The sequence below is a fragment of the Neoarius graeffei genome, chromosome 3 (assembly GCF_027579695.1).
Source record: "Neoarius graeffei isolate fNeoGra1 chromosome 3, fNeoGra1.pri, whole genome shotgun sequence".
NCBI lineage: Eukaryota > Metazoa > Chordata > Actinopteri > Siluriformes > Ariidae > Neoarius > Neoarius graeffei.
The window spans coordinates 39,873,580-39,891,631 of record NC_083571.1 but is presented as its reverse complement, the minus strand read 5'-3'; the positions used below and the strand labels follow the sequence as shown (position 1 = coordinate 39,891,631).

The following is an 18,052-nucleotide window of genomic DNA, read 5'->3' as shown; positions in this document are numbered from 1 at the left end:
ACATGCACACTTCAAGCACAGTGAAATTCATCCTCTGCATTTAACCCATCTGAAGCAGTGAACACACGCACACTCAGAGCAGTGGGCAGCCACACCAGAGCGCCCAGGGAGCAGTTAGGGGTCAGGTACGTACCTTGCTCAAGGGCACCCCAGCCCAAGGCCGCCCCACGTCAACCTAACTGCATGTCTTTGGATTGTGGGGGAAACCGGAGCACCCGGCGGAAACCCATGCAACCCACCTATGGACTGCCAAACAAAACAAAACAAAACAAAACCTTGGAAAAAAACCCCCACCTCTTTACATATATTTTTTGTGTATAATGTGGTTTGAGTAATCAGCTACCAAGTCAAATTAGTTTATTTGTATAGCACTTTTAGCAACAGACATTGTTGCAAAGCAGCTTTACAGAAAATTCAAGACTTTAAACATATGAGCTAATTTTATCACGAATAAATTTATTTACTTTGCTACCAGTATGTCAGAATATAATATCTGCTGGATATTTGCATTAAGTTCTTTCCCTTATGCACTTATGGTGATAGATTTATGAATAGGCCTACCTGTTAAAGTGATGTGTTTGTCCAGCTTGATTTGCTGTTCAATGGTCTTAAGTTTAAAGAACAAGAATACAATTATTGGAAGTTTATTGTAAATAGTCAAATAACATGGTAAGAAAAAAAATGTTCTGTAATGTTGATATTTGCCTAGTGCTATTTTGCTTATACAGTAGGTGTAAGCTAAAGTGCCTTAAAGGCTAAATGATCATCCTGTTTGTTCATGATAAGCCACTGTACCTGTATGTGTGTTTGGTGGCTTGGCCAGTCAGCATACTGGAGGAGACTCTCTTGTTAGGTTGTTAAGCTCACCCATTGTTGTGATTAATAAAGCAGAGAGTTGTTCCAAATCAATGTGATCACTGACACACACACACACACACCAAAGAAACAATTTTTGCAGTGACCCAATTCAAGTCTGCTTGACCTGCCTGAAAAAAGATAAATAAAAGAAATTCTATTGCACCACTGAACAATGTAATTATGACAAAAATGCCAAGTTATAAATAAATGGGTATTTAATTGATATTTAGCTAAGATATTCATTCTTTATCTGTTTGTGGAAATAAGCTTTTGGTTACTTTTTATCAACAATATATTAGGGGGACCCTGGTGAATTTGGCTCTAAAGGAGAACAGGTGAGGTTTTTGATATATTTATGGATTTAATTTTCCACAGCAACCTGCATCAGCCTAATATAACACAATATGTACTAGTGCATCTCAAACAATTAGAATATTATGACTATTTCTTTCGGCTGCTTTCATTAGGGGTAGCCACAGCAGATCTGTTCTGCATATTTGATTTGGCATAAGTTTTACACTGGATGCCCTTCCTGATGCAACCCTCCCCAGTCTAGGGACTTGCACTAAGTATGCAGGGAGAACATGCAAACTCCACACAGAAAGACCCCCGTCAACTGTGAGGTTTGAACCCGGAACCTTCTTGCTGTAAGGCAACAGTGCTAACCACTGCACCACTGTGCCACCCAATTAGAATACTATGACAAAGCTCAATATTTAATATCAGTTATTTAAGAAAGTGAAAATTTAATATATTCTCGATGCATTACATGTAAACTAAAATGTTTCAAGAATTTTTCTATTTTAATTTTGATAATTATGGCCTACAGCACAAAAAAACAAGCAAACAACAATAACAACAAATCTCAAAATATTAGTTTGAGTAAAACAGAATAAATATCATATATCTCTTGGTTCAGTACACGCAACCACAATCATGGGGAAGACTGCTGACTTGAGAGTTGTCCAGAAGATGATTATCAATACCCTCCATAAGGAGGGTAAGCCACAGATGGTCATTGCTGAAAACACTCACTAGAAAAGGTGCACAAGCCACAGGGATGACCCCATCCTTGAGAGGATTGTCAAGAAAAGTTGATTCCTAATATCAAGCCACTCCTGAATCAGAGACATCAGAAGCATCTTCCCTGGGCTAAAGAGAGAAAGAATTGGACTGTTTCTCCATGGTTCAGAGTCCTCTTTTCAGATGAAAGTAAATTTTGCATTTAATTTGGAAATCAACGTCCTAGAGTCTGGAGGAAGAGTGGAGTGGCACAGAATCCAAGGCGTTTGAAGTCCAGTGTGAAGTTTCCGCAGTCTGTGATGATTTGGGGTGCCATGTCATCTGGTGGTGTTGGTCCACTGGGTTTTATCAAGTCCAAAGTCAATGCAGCTGTCTACCAGGAGATTTTAGAGCACTTCATGATTCCATCTGCTGACAAGCTTTATGGAGATGCCGATTTCCTTTTCCAGCAGAACTTAGCACCTGCTCACAGTGCCAAAACTACTACCAAATGGTTTGCTGACCATGATATTAGTGTGCTTGATTGGCCAGCCAACTAGCCTGACCTGAACCCCATAAAGGATCTATGTAGTATTGTCAAGAGGAAGATGAGAAACAGACAAGCTGAAGGCCACTATCAAACCAACTTGGGCTTCAATAACACCTCAGCAGTGCCACAGGCTGATCACCTCCATGCCATGCAATATTGATGCAGTAATTCACGGTAAAGGAGCTCCAACCAAGTATTGAGTGAATAAATGAACATAATTTTCAGAAGTTGGACATTTCTGTATTGTAAATCCTTTTATATTTATCTTAGGAAATACTCTAATAGATTAAAACACTGGATTTCTGATGTTCATGAGCTATTAAGCCATAATAATCAAAATTAAAACAAAAAAAGGTTTGAAATATTTCACTTTACATGTATTGAATATAGAATATATGAAAGTTTACCTTTTTTGAATTAAACTATGGAAAAAAACAAGCTTTTTGATGATATTCTAATTGTTTGAGATGGACTCGTATTGGCATGCCAAATGATTTATTACAGAAAGAAATATATTATTTTTCCTTTTGGTAAAATTTCTTTTTTCTAGGGAGAGCAAGGTGCAGAAGGAACCCCTGGAGACAAAGGAAATGTTGTAAGTTGAATAACTTCACTCATGGAATAAGTGTATTTACACTCTTAATGGTTATATGTTTTATTCTGAAAGGTTGCAAAATACAAATAGTGACCTTTTTTTTAACTGCTTATGCTACTTTGTGTCATGTCCATTCAGGGGGAGCCTGGAGAGCCTGGACCAAAGGGAGCAGTAAGTTTTGAATTTAGTATGTTGAGCCATAGTGCTCATTGTTTTATGAAGAATTAAATGAACTATATTGAGACAGTTATTTACTACTTTTTGTTCTGAGGATTGTTTTATTGTTGTTAAAGGGTGGGCAGTTTGTTGTATTACCATTCTAATGTCAGTATTTTTATATTTCAATGTCAGACTGGTAATCCAGGAGAACCAGGAACCAGAGGTCCTGAGGGTGCCCGTGGGCAGCCTGGCATCGAGGGACCCCCTGGTAGTCCTGGACCCCGTGGTGTACAAGGAAACAGAGGAGCTCCAGGTCCTCATGGTTCTCAGGGCCCAGCAGTGAGTCAACTATTGGAGCAGGACAGAGATTAATAGTTTGGTGTTTATTTATTTTTATTTTATTATTTTGTTTGTTTGTTTTTATAAGTTACATTGAGAAGAATTGTAAAGAGAATCCAGTGACTTAAAACCTGCCAAAAGTATACATATACAAAGTGTTGCCGTAATTTACAATAGGTAAAATATGTGTAACATGATGAAAAACAGGCGGCACGGTGGTGTAGTGGTTAGCGCTGTCGCCTCACAGCAAGAAGGTCCTGGGTTCGAGCCCCGGGGCTGGCAAGGGCCTTTCTGTGTGGAGTTTGCATGTTCTCCCCGTGTCCGCGTGGGTTTCCTCCGGGTGCTCCGGTTTCCCCCACAGTCCAAAGACATGCAGGTTAGGTTAACTGGTGACTCTAAATTGACCGTAGGTGTGAGTGTGAATGGTTGTCTGTGTCTATGTGTCAGCCCTGTGATGACCTGGCGACTTGTCCAGGGTGTACCCCGCCTTTCGCCCGTAGTCAGCTGGGATAGGCTCCAGCTTGCCTGCGACCCTGTAGAAGGATAAAGCGGCTAGAGATAATGAGATGAGATGATGAAAAACAGGACATAAGCACATAAGATCAGCACATTTTTGATTGTGGCAAACCAGAAATCACTGTCAGTCTGTAGCATGAACATTACATGCAGGCAATATACATCACAGGAATAGCTGTATACAGTGCCCTCCATGAATATTGGCACCGCTTGTAAAGATTAGTAAAAAGCATGAGAAAAAAAATCCACCTTTTGGTGAAGTAACTTCATTTCACACTGAAAAAAAATGAGAAAAAAATCCAACCTTTAATTGAAATAAATTTATTAGCGAAAAGCAAACCCCTCATCAAAAAAATAATTATTTTCAACAAAAACACATGTGCCACTATTATTGGCACACCTGCATTCAAAACTTTGTACAACCTCTCTTTGCCAGTAAAACATCACTGTCTTCTCCTATGACATTTTATAAACTTGGAGATACAGAGCAGGATATCTGAGACCATTCCTGTTTACAGAACCTCTCCAGATCATCCAGGGTCCTTGGCCCTCTCTTGTGCACTCTCCTCTTCAGCTCATCCCACAGATTTTCAATGGGATTCAGGTCAGGGGACTGAGATGTCCATGGCAGAAGTTTGATTCTATGGTCAGCTAACTATTTTTGTGATGATTTGGACATATGCTTCAGATCATTGTCCTGCTGGAAGATCCAAGGACAACCTAGTTTTACTTTCCTGGCAGAGGCAGCACAATTTTGATTTAAAATGTCCTGGTATTTCCTTGGAGTCCATCATGCCATGTACCCTAACTGTCAGGGTTTTGGTTGAGATGGGGATTGAACATCTTAAACCTCAGGCCACCCTCGGAATGAGACAGAGATTCAGGACAGAGATGCAGAGACTTAGCGTTTTCAAAAAGGAAGTCTTTACTGAGAGCACCAGATCAAAAATCAAAATAAATCTTTAGCATGTATATTCCAGGTCCAAAAAGGTCAGTCATTAAAATGCACAAAAAAGAGAAAACCCAAAAATGGCAAAACAGTACTTGGCACAAAAGTTCAAAAATAATATCCACTCGAGACAGTCAAAAGCAAAACAATCCTCTTCTTAGAAAACAGAGGAAGTGGTCAAAAGGCAGTTCAGAACAGTGGAGCAAACAGCTATAGTAAAAAACCCAGGACAAGTACTCACACGGTGGCTCACAGGAGAACTCAGCAAAGTGGAAAGAAAACAAACTCATATATATAGGCCAGCCAATCAACTACTTGCCCTCAATGATTCGCTTAGCCAATAGCATGAAGACAAGTGTAACCCAAGAAAAACAAAAGAAAATATAATGCAGAATAGTGGCATCTAGTGGCCAAGTAGATGAACAGCAGGCTGAAAGTTCCACAGAACCTGACAGAACCTCCCCCCTAAGATCGTCTCCTGACGATCCCAGGCCGATCAGGATGCGAGCGATGGAAGTCTCTAATCAAGGAGTGGTCAAGTATGTCTCTGGACGGCACCCAGGAGCGCTCCTCCGGCCCATACCCCTCCCAGTCCACCAGATACTGAAGAGACCCACGGACACGGCGGGAATCCAGGAGCCGGTTGACCGTGTACGTGGCCTGGCCATCGATGAGCCAAGGAGGAGGCGGTGGCCGAGGAGCCGGAGACAGTGGTGAGGTGACCACTGGGCGGAGACGGGAGACATGGAAGGACGGGTGGACCCTCATGGAGCGGGGCAGCTGTAGAGTGTAGGCCACAGGGTTGACCCGGCGGAGCACCTTGAAGGGACCAACGAACCGCGGTGCCAGCTTCCGGTTCTCCACCCTCAGAGGAAGATCCCGAGCCGAGAGCCAGACCCTCTGGCCAGGTCAGAAGGTGACCCCCCCCCCTCCGATGGCGATTGGACTGCTGCTGGTACTGTCGGGAGGCTCTCAGCAAGGCACGTCTGGCTCTACCCCACGTACGCCGACACCGCCGCACAAACTGCTGGGCAGACGGGACCCCTGCATCCACCTCCTGTTCAGGGAACAAAGGCGGTTGGTAGCCAAACTGACACTCAAAGGGCGACATACCTATAGCTGAGCACTTCAGCGTGTTGTGAGTGTATTCAGCCCATGGGAGTTGGGAGCACCAGGAGGTGGGATTGGTCGAGACCATGCATCTCAAGGTGGCTTCAAGGTCTTGATTCAGTCTCTCTGTCTGCCCATTAGACTGGGGATGGAAGCCAGATGAGAGGCTCGCAGTCGCCCCGATTAGCTTGCAGAAGGCTCGCCAGAAGCAGGAGGTAAACTGGGGTCCACAGTCTGAAATGACATCTTGGGGAAGACCAAAGACTCGGAACACATGGTCGCATATTAGTCTGGCAGTTTCAGAGGCAGAGGGCAATTTGGGCAAAGGCAAGAAGTGACAGGCTTTAGAGAATCTATCAATAATAATGAGAATGGTGGTGTTACCTTCAGAGGTAGGCAGACCAGTGATAAAGTCAAGAGAGATGTGCGACCATGGTCTGCGAGGAATGGGCAAGGGGTGGAGCAGGCCCTGGGCCCTCTGGCGTGGATCCTTTCCCTGGACGCAGTTGGGACAGCTGGCCACGAAGATCTGCACATCCTCCTTCATATCTGGCCACCAGAAGCGTCGCTGAAGGAACTCCAGTGTTCGAGATGACCCAGGATGGGCTGCCAGTTGGGAGGAGTGACCCCACTGGAAAACCTGACCACGTACAGACCTGGGAACAAACAAGAGACCTGCAGGAACATTATCAGGGCCAGGGTCATTGCGCAGTGCTTGCTGAACTATAGATGTGATGCCCCAGCGGACTGGTGCAATGAGCCGAGAACTTGGGATGATTGTCTCAGGGGGGCTCTCTAGACTGCCTGGCTGGAACTGGTGTGAAAGTGCATCAGGTTTGAGGTTCTTAGAGCCTGGTCTGTAGGAAAGCGTGAAGTCGAATCTGTTGAAGAAGAGAGTCCATCTTGCCTGGCGAGGGTTCAGCCACTTAGCCTGCTGGATATATTGCAGATTCTTATGGTCAGTCCACACTAGGAAGGGATGATGAGCCCCCTCTAGCCACTGTCTCCACTCTTCCAGTGCCAGCTTAACTGCCAGGAGTTCCCGGTTGCCAATGTCATAGTTCTCCTCTGACTGAGACAATTTGCGAGAGAAAAAGGCACAAGGGTGGATCTTGCCGTCAGAGGATCTCTGGGATAAGACTGCTCCAACCCCTACATTCGAGGCATCCACCTCCACAATGAATGGTCGAGTGGGGTCAGGATGATGGAGGATGGGAACGGAGGTGAAGCGCTGTTTGAGGGCCCTGAATGCCTGGCCAGCCTCCGAAGTCCATGAGAAGGGGGAGTGGCATTTTCGAGTGAGTGCAGAGATGGGGACAGCAATGGAGCTGAAGTTACGGATGAACCTCCGGTAGAAATTTGCAAAGCCCAAGAATCTCTGCGTCTCCTTGATTGTGTTGGGAACCGGCCAATCCTGTACTGCTTTCACCTTCTTAGGGTCCATGAGAATCCTCCCCTCAGAGATGACATAGCTGAGAAAGGACACCTTGGGAACATGAAATTCACATTTCTCAGTTTTAACAAAAAGGTTGTTCTTGAGGAGGCGACTGAGAACCTGTCGGACCTGCTGAATGTGCTCGGAGGGGGTCTTAGAAAAAATCAAAATATCATCTAAATAAACGAAAACAAATCTGTTCAGCATGTCACGAAGGACATCGTTAATAAGGGCCTGGAACATAGCAGGGGCGTTTGTGAGCCCAAAGGGCATGACCTGGTATTCATAGTGGCCAGTTGGGATGTTAAATGCAGTCTTCCACTCATCTCCTTCACGAATTCGGACCAGATGGTAGGCGTTGCGAAGGTCCAATTTGGTGAAGATGGTGGCGTTTTGCAGGAGTTCGAAAACTGATGACATTAGTGGCAGGGGGTAACGGTTACGGATAGTAATCTTGTTGAGCCCTCTGTAATCGATGCAAGGCCTCAGGCCTCCATCCTTCTTGCCCACAAAGAAGAAGCCAGCTCCGGCTGGAGAGGAGGAGGGTCGAATGAAGCCTGAGGACAGTGACTCCTTGATATACTGTTTCATGGCTAGGCGTTCTGGCGCAGAGAGTGAGAAGATACGACCCATAGGTGGACAGGTGCCGGGCAGCAGGTCAATGGCACAATCATAGGGTCTGTGAGGTGGTAGGGTCACTGCTTTTCCTTTGCAGAACACTTCTCTCAAATCATGATACTCGGGAGGCACTCGGGACAACTCGGGAGGGGCTTGGGACAACTCGGGAGGCTTGAGAAACTCGGGACAGGCACTTGAGACAAGACAGCTGGCATGGCAGGTGGGGCCCCACTGGAGGATCGTGCGTGAGCCCCAGTCTAGATGAGGGTTGTGGCGAGTCAGCCAGGGGAATCCAAGGATTATGGGAAATTCTGGGGACTGGATTACATGGAATGACATTTCCTCCTGGTGACTGTCAATCCGTACATGAACGGTAGAGGTCATTCGATCTACCAGACCCCCACCCAAAGGTCGTCCATCTAAGGCAGTCACTGACAGAGGGGGGTCAAGGCCAGATGTTGGAATCCCCAGACGTTGTGCTAGAGAGAGGTCCATGAAATTGCCAGCAGCACGAGTCAATGAAGGCCCGGAGAGAGTGCCGCTGGTGATCCCAGGAGAGAATTACAGGAACGAAGAAGCCGGTGGACGGCAGACCAGGAGACAATGTCACCCCCGTCACAGATCTCCTGGGGCTGGATGGGGTTTGGCCTTTTCCCAGGAGTTCTGGGCAGGTGCTGCGAAAATGTCCAGGCTTTCCGCAGTAAATGCAGCAACGCTCCCTCCTTCGCCTATCACGTTCTGCCTGAGACAGTCGAGTTCCTCCCAGCTGCCTGGGCTCCGGTCTTCCATCGGAGGAGTCGACTGCTGGGCTGCTACGGACTGGAACTGCTTGGTAAATGGAGCTTTTCGGGGCTTTGTTTCGTTCCTGCAGCCGATTGTCCAGCCGGATGACTCGAGAGATCAACGACTCGAGGTCTTCAGCCTCCTCCCACGAAGATAGCCCATCCTTGATGTGGTCAGCCAATCCACTGTAGAGGGTAGCGAGCAAGGCCTGCTCCCCCCAGCCGCTTTCCACTGCTAGGGTGCGGAACTGAATGGCATAGTCCACTGCTGACTGACGGCCCTGGCGAAGTTGAAGAAGTTTGTTGGCTGCGGTGCGACCGCTGACTTCTGGGGAGAAGACCTTCAACATCTCCTTGGAGAAGGACAGGAAGGAAGCGCAAACAGGGCTGTTGCTCTCAGAGGGCTGTGGCCCAGGCCAGGGGTCTTCCAGTCAAGAGTGTGATGATGTAGGCCACTCGGGAATGCTCGGTAGGGTAGGCAGCAGGCTGGAGGTCGAAGGACAGATGGCACTGGGTTAGAAAGCCCCTGCAACCTTTAGGGTCTCCACTGTACCTCTCTGGGGCAGGCAGGCGGGGCTCACAGCTGTGCACAGGAAGAGACGCAGTTGGCTCGTTGGAAGATGTGGCTGTAGGGGCTGGAGGAGCTGAAGAGGCTGAAGGGGCAGGTTGTGTAGGTTGACGAAGTTAGAGGACCTGGTGGATCTTGGTCAGCATGCCAGCTTGTCTTCCCATTTCCGCCCCCCACTGGGCTAAAACCTCTTCATGATGGCGCATGATTTCCTCTCGGCTGGTGACGGCTGCTACCAGGTGCTGGAGGGTGCGTGCCGGGTCGTATGCGGGGCAGTTGCAGGTAAGGGGTCAGGCACTGGCACAGAATCGGACTCGGGAAGTGGTATATCCTCTGCTCCGTCCATTGCTGGCTGAGTTCTTCAGTCAGGGTTTTGGTTGAGATGGGGATTGAACATCTTAAACCTCAGGCCACCCTCGGAATGAGACAGAGATTCAGGACAGAGATGCAGAGACTTAGCGTTTTCAAAAAGGAAGTCTTTACTGAGAGCACCAGATCAAAAATCAAAATAAATCTTTAGCATGTATATTCCAGGTCCAAAAAGGTCAGTCATTAAAATGCACAAAAAAAAAAAACCAAAAATGGCAAAACAGTACTTGGCACAAAAGTTCAAAAATAATATCCACTCGAGACAGTCAAAAGCAAAACAATCCTCTTCTTAGAAAACAGAGGAAGTGGTCAAAAGGCAGTTCAGAACAGTGGAGCAAACAGCTATAGTAAAAAAAACCCAGGACAAGTACTCACAGGGTGGCTCACAGGAGAACTCAGCAAAGTGGAAAGAAAACAAACTCATATATATAGGCCAGCCAATCAACTACTTGCCCTCAATGATTCGCTTAGCCAATAGCATGAAGACAAGTGTAACCCAAGAAAAACAAAAGAAAATATAATGCAGAATAGTGGCATCTAGTGGCCAAGTAGATGAACAGCAGGCTGAAAGTTCCACAGAACCTGACACTAACAAGGCTTCCAGGTCCTTTGGAGGAAAAAACAGCCCCAAAAATCACAGACCTTCCACCATTTTTGTTTTTTTTTTCACAGTTAATCACAGGACTGACACATAGAGACAAACAACCATTCACACCTACAGTCAATTTAGAGCCACCAATTAACCTAACCTGCATGTCTTTGGACTGTGGGGAAAACCAGAGTACCCAGAGGAAACCCACGCAGACATGGAGAGAACATGCATACTCCACATAGAAAGGCCCCCATCGACCACTGGGCTTGAACCCAGAACCACCTTGTTGTGGGGCAACAGTGCTAACTACTAAACCACCATCCCACCCAGTTAGGGGATGTTCTAAATGTAACTTGTCTTGGTGTAATTGTCAAGGAGTAGTTATTTTAGTGCAATATCACTTGTAATGTCATATTTTGAAATTGTTTATTTAACTATTGTAATGTGTATGTGTACCCATGTATATGTACATTATGTATTTGATTGTGTCAGGGCTTGTGAGACATTCTCCTCTCCACTTTCCCTATCAATGCCCTAAAACCATAATATTTTGTTTAAAAAGTGGAATGTACATGTGTGCATGTGACTTTTGTTTTGTAAATCTGCTTATTTTTATACCTAGTTAATCAGAGCTGTACCTATTTTTATCTGACAAATCGAAAGCTAACAGTGTGATTGAATGTCAAGTGTCTGTTTACAGGGGAAAGGACCAGGTGATCAACACATCAAACAAGTTTGTATGAGAGTAATGCAGGGTAAGTGTGGAGAACATTTAAAACAAAAAAAACTCTCATTTATGTAGACAAGCTTTGTTGAGCAGAACTTTTGAGGCAAGAAAGCAGATAGCAGCTCTGCTGGAGAAATATTAGAAATATTATTTTTTACTTCCTAATGGATATCTCCTGAATGGATTCAATTAAACATTTTCCCATCAGAATTTAATGGTTTTCAAGTGTAATTAGCTGCACTGTTTCCAATTTAAAAACATGAAACTCTTTATTGAGGTCATTCTCAGTACATTATCCAGCTACATGTTAAACAGTTATATTTAATTTGTTAAAAGTGTTATGGATGCCTAACCTAATTCTATAAATAATAGGACACCATATACTGAATAATGCACCTATATCAAAAGTATGGTTATTTATAGTGGCATTTGCAGTAGGGCAGGTGCCCTATTAGGTGTACCTATAAGGTAGCGATTAGGTATATTATATAATTCTGTTAAATGCACAGTGATCCTATTAATTATTTTTTTCTGGGAACAAAAGTTGGTAGAATGATTTCACAATTTTGTACTTATACTTGCCAAGTAAAACTGTAATGTTGGCAGAGAGCTGTTCATGCAAATTTATGAATTGGTGTTTGTTATAGAGCAACTGGCCTTGCTAGCTGCCAGTCTGAGGAGACCTGAATCTGGATCTATTGGTCTGCCTGGTAGACCTGGGCCCCCTGGTCCTCCTGGTCCCCCAGGAGACAGTGGCTTCCCTGGACAAGCTGGTGCAAGAGGACTCCCTGGCCTCAAAGGACCTCCTGGAACAATGGGCCTCAAAGGGCCTAAAGGTGGGTAACTATTTCTTAGATACAGTTTGTTATTGTCATTACTAGCTGACTGTTAGTTAGTAGGTGCACATATCTAGGAGGAAATATTAACAACATTACGTTAGTGATGTTGGAATAATTCTACAGATGGCAACACTATACATTTAGACTTTATATATGTATTCTGATTATTCTACAGGTGAAATTGGAGACAGAGGAGATAGAGGGCAAACAGTACGAGGTCCAAAAGGAATGCCAGGACCACCTGGCCTGCCAGGTCAGCATCAATATGATGCCGTTGTACCGTGAAAAACTATAATCACCATCTATTTTATTTGGAACACCTATACACTCATGCAGTTCTCTAATCAGTCAATCATGTGGCAGCATAACAATGCAAAAAATCATGAAGATACAGGCCAAAAGCTACAGTTAATATTCACATCCAACATCAGGATGAAGAAAAAGTATGATCTTTGTTACTTTGACATTGGCATGGATGTTGTTACCAGATGGGCTAGTTTGAGTATTTCATAAACTGCTGATCTTTGGGAATTTCACATACAACAGTAGAGTTTACACAAAAGGGTACACAAAACAAATATTGAGTGAGTGATAGCTCTGTGGGTGGAAACACCTCGTTGAAAAGAGAGGTCAGAGGAAAATCTTCAGATTGGTTTGAGCTGCCAGAAAGGATATACTAACTTAAATAACCACTTCTTACAACAGTGGTGAGCAGAAAAGCATTTCAGCATGTGCAAAACATTGAAGCTGCCTGTCCAGTTTTGGTGAGTTGGTGCCCATGATTGCTTCAGATTCTTGTTCTTGGCTGAGAGGAATGGAACCTGATGTGGTCTTTTGCTGTTGTATCCCATCCACCTCAAGGCTTGATGTGCATTCTGAGATGCTTTACTAATTAGCACAGATGTGGTGATGAGAGATAAGAGTGCTTATTTGAATTACTATCCTGAGTAACTTCCTGTCAGCTCAAACTATTCTGATCATTCTCCTCTGATCCCTCTCAACAAAGTGTTTCAGCTGGCAGACCCTCTGCTCAAAGGATGTTTGTTTATTTATTTGTTTTCCACACTATTCTGTGTAAACTCTAGAGACTCTTATGTGTGAAAATTCCAGGAGATCAGTAGTGTCTGAAACACTCAAGCCAGCTCATCTGCTTCCAACAACCATGGCATGGTAAAAAAAAAAAGTCACAGAGATCACATTTTCATTCATTTTGATATTTGATGTGAACATTAACTGAAGCTTTTGACTTGTATCTGCATGACTTTATGCTGCTGCCATATATTTGGCTGATCAGATACAGTTTCCCCCCCAATTATTGGTACTACTTGTAAAGATTAGTACAAAGGGTTAGAAAAAAAATCCACCTTTTGGTGAAGTAGTTTCATCTCACACTTTAAAAAATGAGAAAAATCCAACCTTTAATTGAAATAAATTTATTCAGAGAAAAGCAAACCCCTCATCAAAAATTATTATTTTCAACAAAAACACACATGCCACTATTATTGGCACACCTGCATTTAATACTTTGTACCTTTTGCCAATAAAAGAGCACTAAGCCTTCTCCTATAACATTTTATAAGGTTGGAGAATACCTAGCAGGGCATCAGAGACCATTAATCTTTACAGAATCTCTCTATATCATCCAGGGTCCTAAACCCTCTCTTGTACACTCTCCTCTTCAGCTCTCCCCACAGGTTTTCACTGGGGTTCAAGTAAGGGAATTGAGATGGCCATGGCAGAAGCTTTATTCTCTGGTCAGCTTCTATTTTTGTGTTGATTTGGGCATACACTTGGGATCTTCCTGCTGGAAGATCCAAGGACAACCCAATTTTAGTTTCATGGCAGAGGCAACCAGATTTTGATTAAAAATTGTCCTGGTATTTCATAGAGTCCGTGATGCCATGAACCCTAACAAGGTTTCCAGGGCCTTTGCAGGAAAAACAGCCCCAAAAACATTACAGAACTTCCACCATATTTTACAGTTGGGATCAGGTTCTTTTCATTATAGCCATCCTTCTTTTTTATGCCAAATCCACCTTGAGTGTTTATTGTCAAATAGTTGCCCTCTACAACAACAAGGTGTTTCCGTCACCATTCTAAGTAAACTCTAGAGACTGTTATGTGTAAAACCCCAGATCAGCAGTTATAGAAATACTCAAACCAGCCTGTACTATCAGTGCTTATGCCCAAATTTCAAACTTGTTCTCTGCATACTTTGATAAATTAGCCCCCTGGTCTTGAAACTTAACAGCCAAAAACTTTTTCCTGAGTTTATGCTTTTGCTTTAATCTTTCAGGTGAGCCTGGTAAGCCAGGTTATGGTCAAGATGGTCATGATGGAGGAAGTGGTTTACCAGGCCTTCCTGGACAGCCTGGGGTTCCTGGGCCTCCTGGCCCTGCTGGACCTCCTGGTTACTGTGACCCATCAGCATGCAACTTGAGCATGGGTACTGCTTCCCAGTCCCTCACAAATTATGACCTGAAAGGGCCAGCTGGATACTGAGTTTGTTCTGGACATAAAAGACTGAGAGAGACTGTGGTGTGTAGATCACCACATTAGCACCCAAGGTCATACTAACATGGTGAAGTACATATGTTCTGTTCCAGACAGCAGATCCTAACCACATCTGTAATAAGCAACAAAAATGTACACATATTTCAAATAGTTTTGATATATTTTTACATTAAAGTGCCCCATAACATAAATTTTTAAGTAATTGAAATTATGTTGAATAATAAATTGGTAATTTATTATTTACCTTTTTTATTTATACAGTGGTGCTTGAGAGTTTGTGAACCCTTTAGAATTTTCTATATTTCTGCATAAATATGACCTAAAACATCATCAGATTTCACGCAAGTCCTAAAAGTAGATAAAGAGAACCCAGTTAAACAAATGAGACAAAAATATTATACTTGGTCATTTATTTATTGAGGAAAATTATCCAATATTACATATCTGTGAGTGGCAAAAGCATGTGAACCTCTAGGATTAGCAGTTAATTTGAAGGTGAAATTAGAGTCAGGTGTTGTCAATCAATGGGATGACAATCAGGTGTGAGTGGGCACCATGTTTTATTTAAAGAACAGGGATCTATCAAAGTCTGATCTTCACAACACGTTTGTGGAAGTGTATCATGGCACGAACAAAGGAGATTTCTGAGGACCTCAGAAAAAGTGTTGCTGATGCTCATCAGGCTGGAAAAGGTTACAAAACCATCTCTAAAGAGTTTGGACTCCACCAATCCACAGTCAGACAGATTGTGTACAAATGGAGGAAATTCAAGACCATTGTTACCCTCCTCAGGAGTGGTCGACCAACAAAGATCACTCCAAGAGCAAGGCGTATAATAGTCGGCGAGGTCACAAAGGACCCCAGGGTAACTTCTAAGCAGCTGAAGGCCTCTCTCACATTGGCTAATGTTCATGTCCACCATCAGGAGAACACTGAACAACAATGGTGTGCATGGCAGGGTTGCAAGGAGAAAGCCACTGCTCTCCAAAAAGAACATTGCTGCTCATCTGCAGTTTGCTAAAGATCACGTGGAAAAGCCAGAAGGCTATTGGAAAAATGTTTTGTGGACGGATGAGACCAAAATAGAACTTTTTGGTTTAAATGAGAAGCGTTATGTTTGGAGAAAGGAAAACACTGCATTCCAGCATAAGAACGTTATCCCATCTGTGAAACATGGTGGTGATACTTTCATGGTTTGGGCCTGTTTTGCTGCATCTGGGCTGCTTGCCATCATCAATGGAACAATGAATTCTGAATTATACCAGTGAATTCTAAAGGAAAATGTCAGGACATCTATCCATGAACTGAATCTCAAGAGAAGGTGGGTCATGCAGCAAGACAATGACCCTAAGCACACAAGTCATTCTACCAAAGAATGGTTAAAGAAGAATAAAGTTAATGTTTTGGAATGGCCAAGTCAAAGTCCTGACCTTAATCCAATCGAAATGTTGTGGAAGGACCTGAAGCGAGCAGTTCATGTGAGGAAACCCACCAACATCCCAGAGTTGAAGCTGTTCTGTACGGAGGAATGGGCTAAAATTCCTCCAAGCTGGTGTGCAAGACTGATCAACAGTTACCGGAAATGTTTAGTTGCAGTTATTGCTGCACAAGGGGGTCACACCAGATACTCAAAGCAAAGGTTCAAATACTTTTGCCACTCACAGATATGTAATATTGGCTCATTTTCCTCAATAAATAAATGACCAAGTATAATATTTTTGTCTCATTTAAGTGGGTTCTCTTTATCTACTTTTAGGACTTGTGTGAAAATCTGATGATGTTTTAGGTCATATTTATGCAGAAATATCGAAAATTCTAAAGGGTTCACAAACTTTCAAGCACCACTGTATATGGTCTATTACAAATGGGGCTTTCAGGTGACTTTTCTGCACCTCAGACTGGCTCTGGCTGTGGCCCATTCTGAAATGAGCATGTCTATGCCCTACTCCCTCTGATGGCTATGCCTTTCACAGTCAGAAATGGTCTCGCTTTCTCTCTCTAAAGACTCACCTTGTTTAGTTTTGTAAGCTAGGCTGTTTTAGGAACGCAAACAAATGCAAGCTATTTGTTATCTGAAGTAGTAATAAACAACATGGAACCCATTAGAGAGCTGACTTACCATGGCAGTACTTTGGGCTGTTTTATTCTGTTTATGAGTCAGTTTATGTTAGTTTAGAAGGGTCTTTTTAAAAGCATCACCTCAGGTTAAAACAAGCCTCCAAATATAACTATCTTTTTTTCTTTTCTTTCTTTTTTTTTTGCTCCAAAGTATACTGTGTCTGCATCAACACTTCAGAATAAACTGTGCTGAATCCATAGGAGAATGTATTTGCTCACCAAAATCAGAGACTTGTTGACAGCTTGATCAGTTCAACTATTAACTTTTTGTATTTTATCTACTGAGAATGCATGTTGCTCCTGTACAACTAAATGATTTAACAGCAGCTAAATGTGTCGTAATATACCATAACAACCACAACATCAACGTTAGCAACATTACGTAGCCAGCTAGCTTCGCACATAAGTTCAGTATCTAAAAGTTTCTGTTAACAACAATAGTCTTTATTAATTTGCGTATTGGTCCATGAGAGGCTCAAGCAGTTGAGCCAATTTTGTGAGATAACATGAGTGTACACAAAGGACTTCCTGAATCCATCCTATTAAGGAAGTACTGAGAAAGCTTTAAATGGAAACGAATTCAGCATTGTGTAACAAAACTGACCAAAGGCGAGTCTGTATAATGCGAAGCCATCCAAGGTAAATTGAATTTGATCACAATTTGAATGCATATCAGTATTTTATTTTGTGATTTTTGTTGTAAAATGGCTTTTTTATGGAAAAGAAAAAATCACTTATATGATTAGGCAACATAGTCACTGGACCCCATTAGTCCTTCTTGATGAGAACCTATGATAGTTATAAATAATGCTTCTAAAGCTATGCTATTTAACACTGGCAAATTGAATTATCAGTTAAAACAAGGTGGTATACTATGAGGGTTGTCTTTCCATCTGAATGCTATTTCATTTAATGTCAATAGAGATTTATAGAAACTGTTTTTGACATAAAAGCAGAGGGGCAATTTTGAAAGAAAATAAGGTGCTACATAATTCCTTGTATAAATTTGTGTAAATATCTGTTTTAAACTGCACAGAGTTTTTCCTCTCTCTCTGTCTCTCTGCTGCAGGGTTTAGGACTTATAAGGAAGATATAAAAACATACAGTTCTGGCTTTTCATGGTACTTCTGTTTGTTTTACATAGGAATTATACAAGCTTGACTTTGAAGGTTGTAAAGGAATACACATTCATACAGTTTTTCAGTGTTTGTGTATTATTTGAAACAACATTGACTTATGAAAAATGTTTGTGGTTAATTAGCTTAATCTCACACTGAAGAATATGGGAGAACTTGACCTCTAGTTTGAGTAAATTTATTCAAAAAAAATTTTTAAATAACAAAACCATGTTTCACACCCATGTAAATTATTGTAACTGGTGCATGTTCCCATTTCATTTTTCTTTCTTTTTT

General features: G+C 42.9%; 1 protein-coding gene across 1 annotated transcript in view; it reads left to right on the top strand.

Annotated features, from left to right (window-relative positions):
- col9a1b (collagen, type IX, alpha 1b) overlaps nucleotides 1-14,510 on the top strand; it is a 117,159-nt gene extending 102,649 nt beyond the window's left edge. Inside the window, exons 25-32 of the mRNA XM_060915648.1 lie at nucleotides 1,158-1,193; nucleotides 2,961-3,005; nucleotides 3,144-3,176; nucleotides 3,357-3,503; nucleotides 11,143-11,197; nucleotides 11,817-12,005; nucleotides 12,184-12,261; nucleotides 14,305-14,510. Of these exons, the coding sequence (XP_060771631.1) occupies nucleotides 1,158-1,193; nucleotides 2,961-3,005; nucleotides 3,144-3,176; nucleotides 3,357-3,503; nucleotides 11,143-11,197; nucleotides 11,817-12,005; nucleotides 12,184-12,261; nucleotides 14,305-14,510 (789 nt within the window). The remainder of the gene's footprint in view (nucleotides 1-1,157; nucleotides 1,194-2,960; nucleotides 3,006-3,143; nucleotides 3,177-3,356; nucleotides 3,504-11,142; nucleotides 11,198-11,816; nucleotides 12,006-12,183; nucleotides 12,262-14,304) is intronic.
- Nucleotides 14,511-18,052: the final 3,542 nt, after the last annotated feature.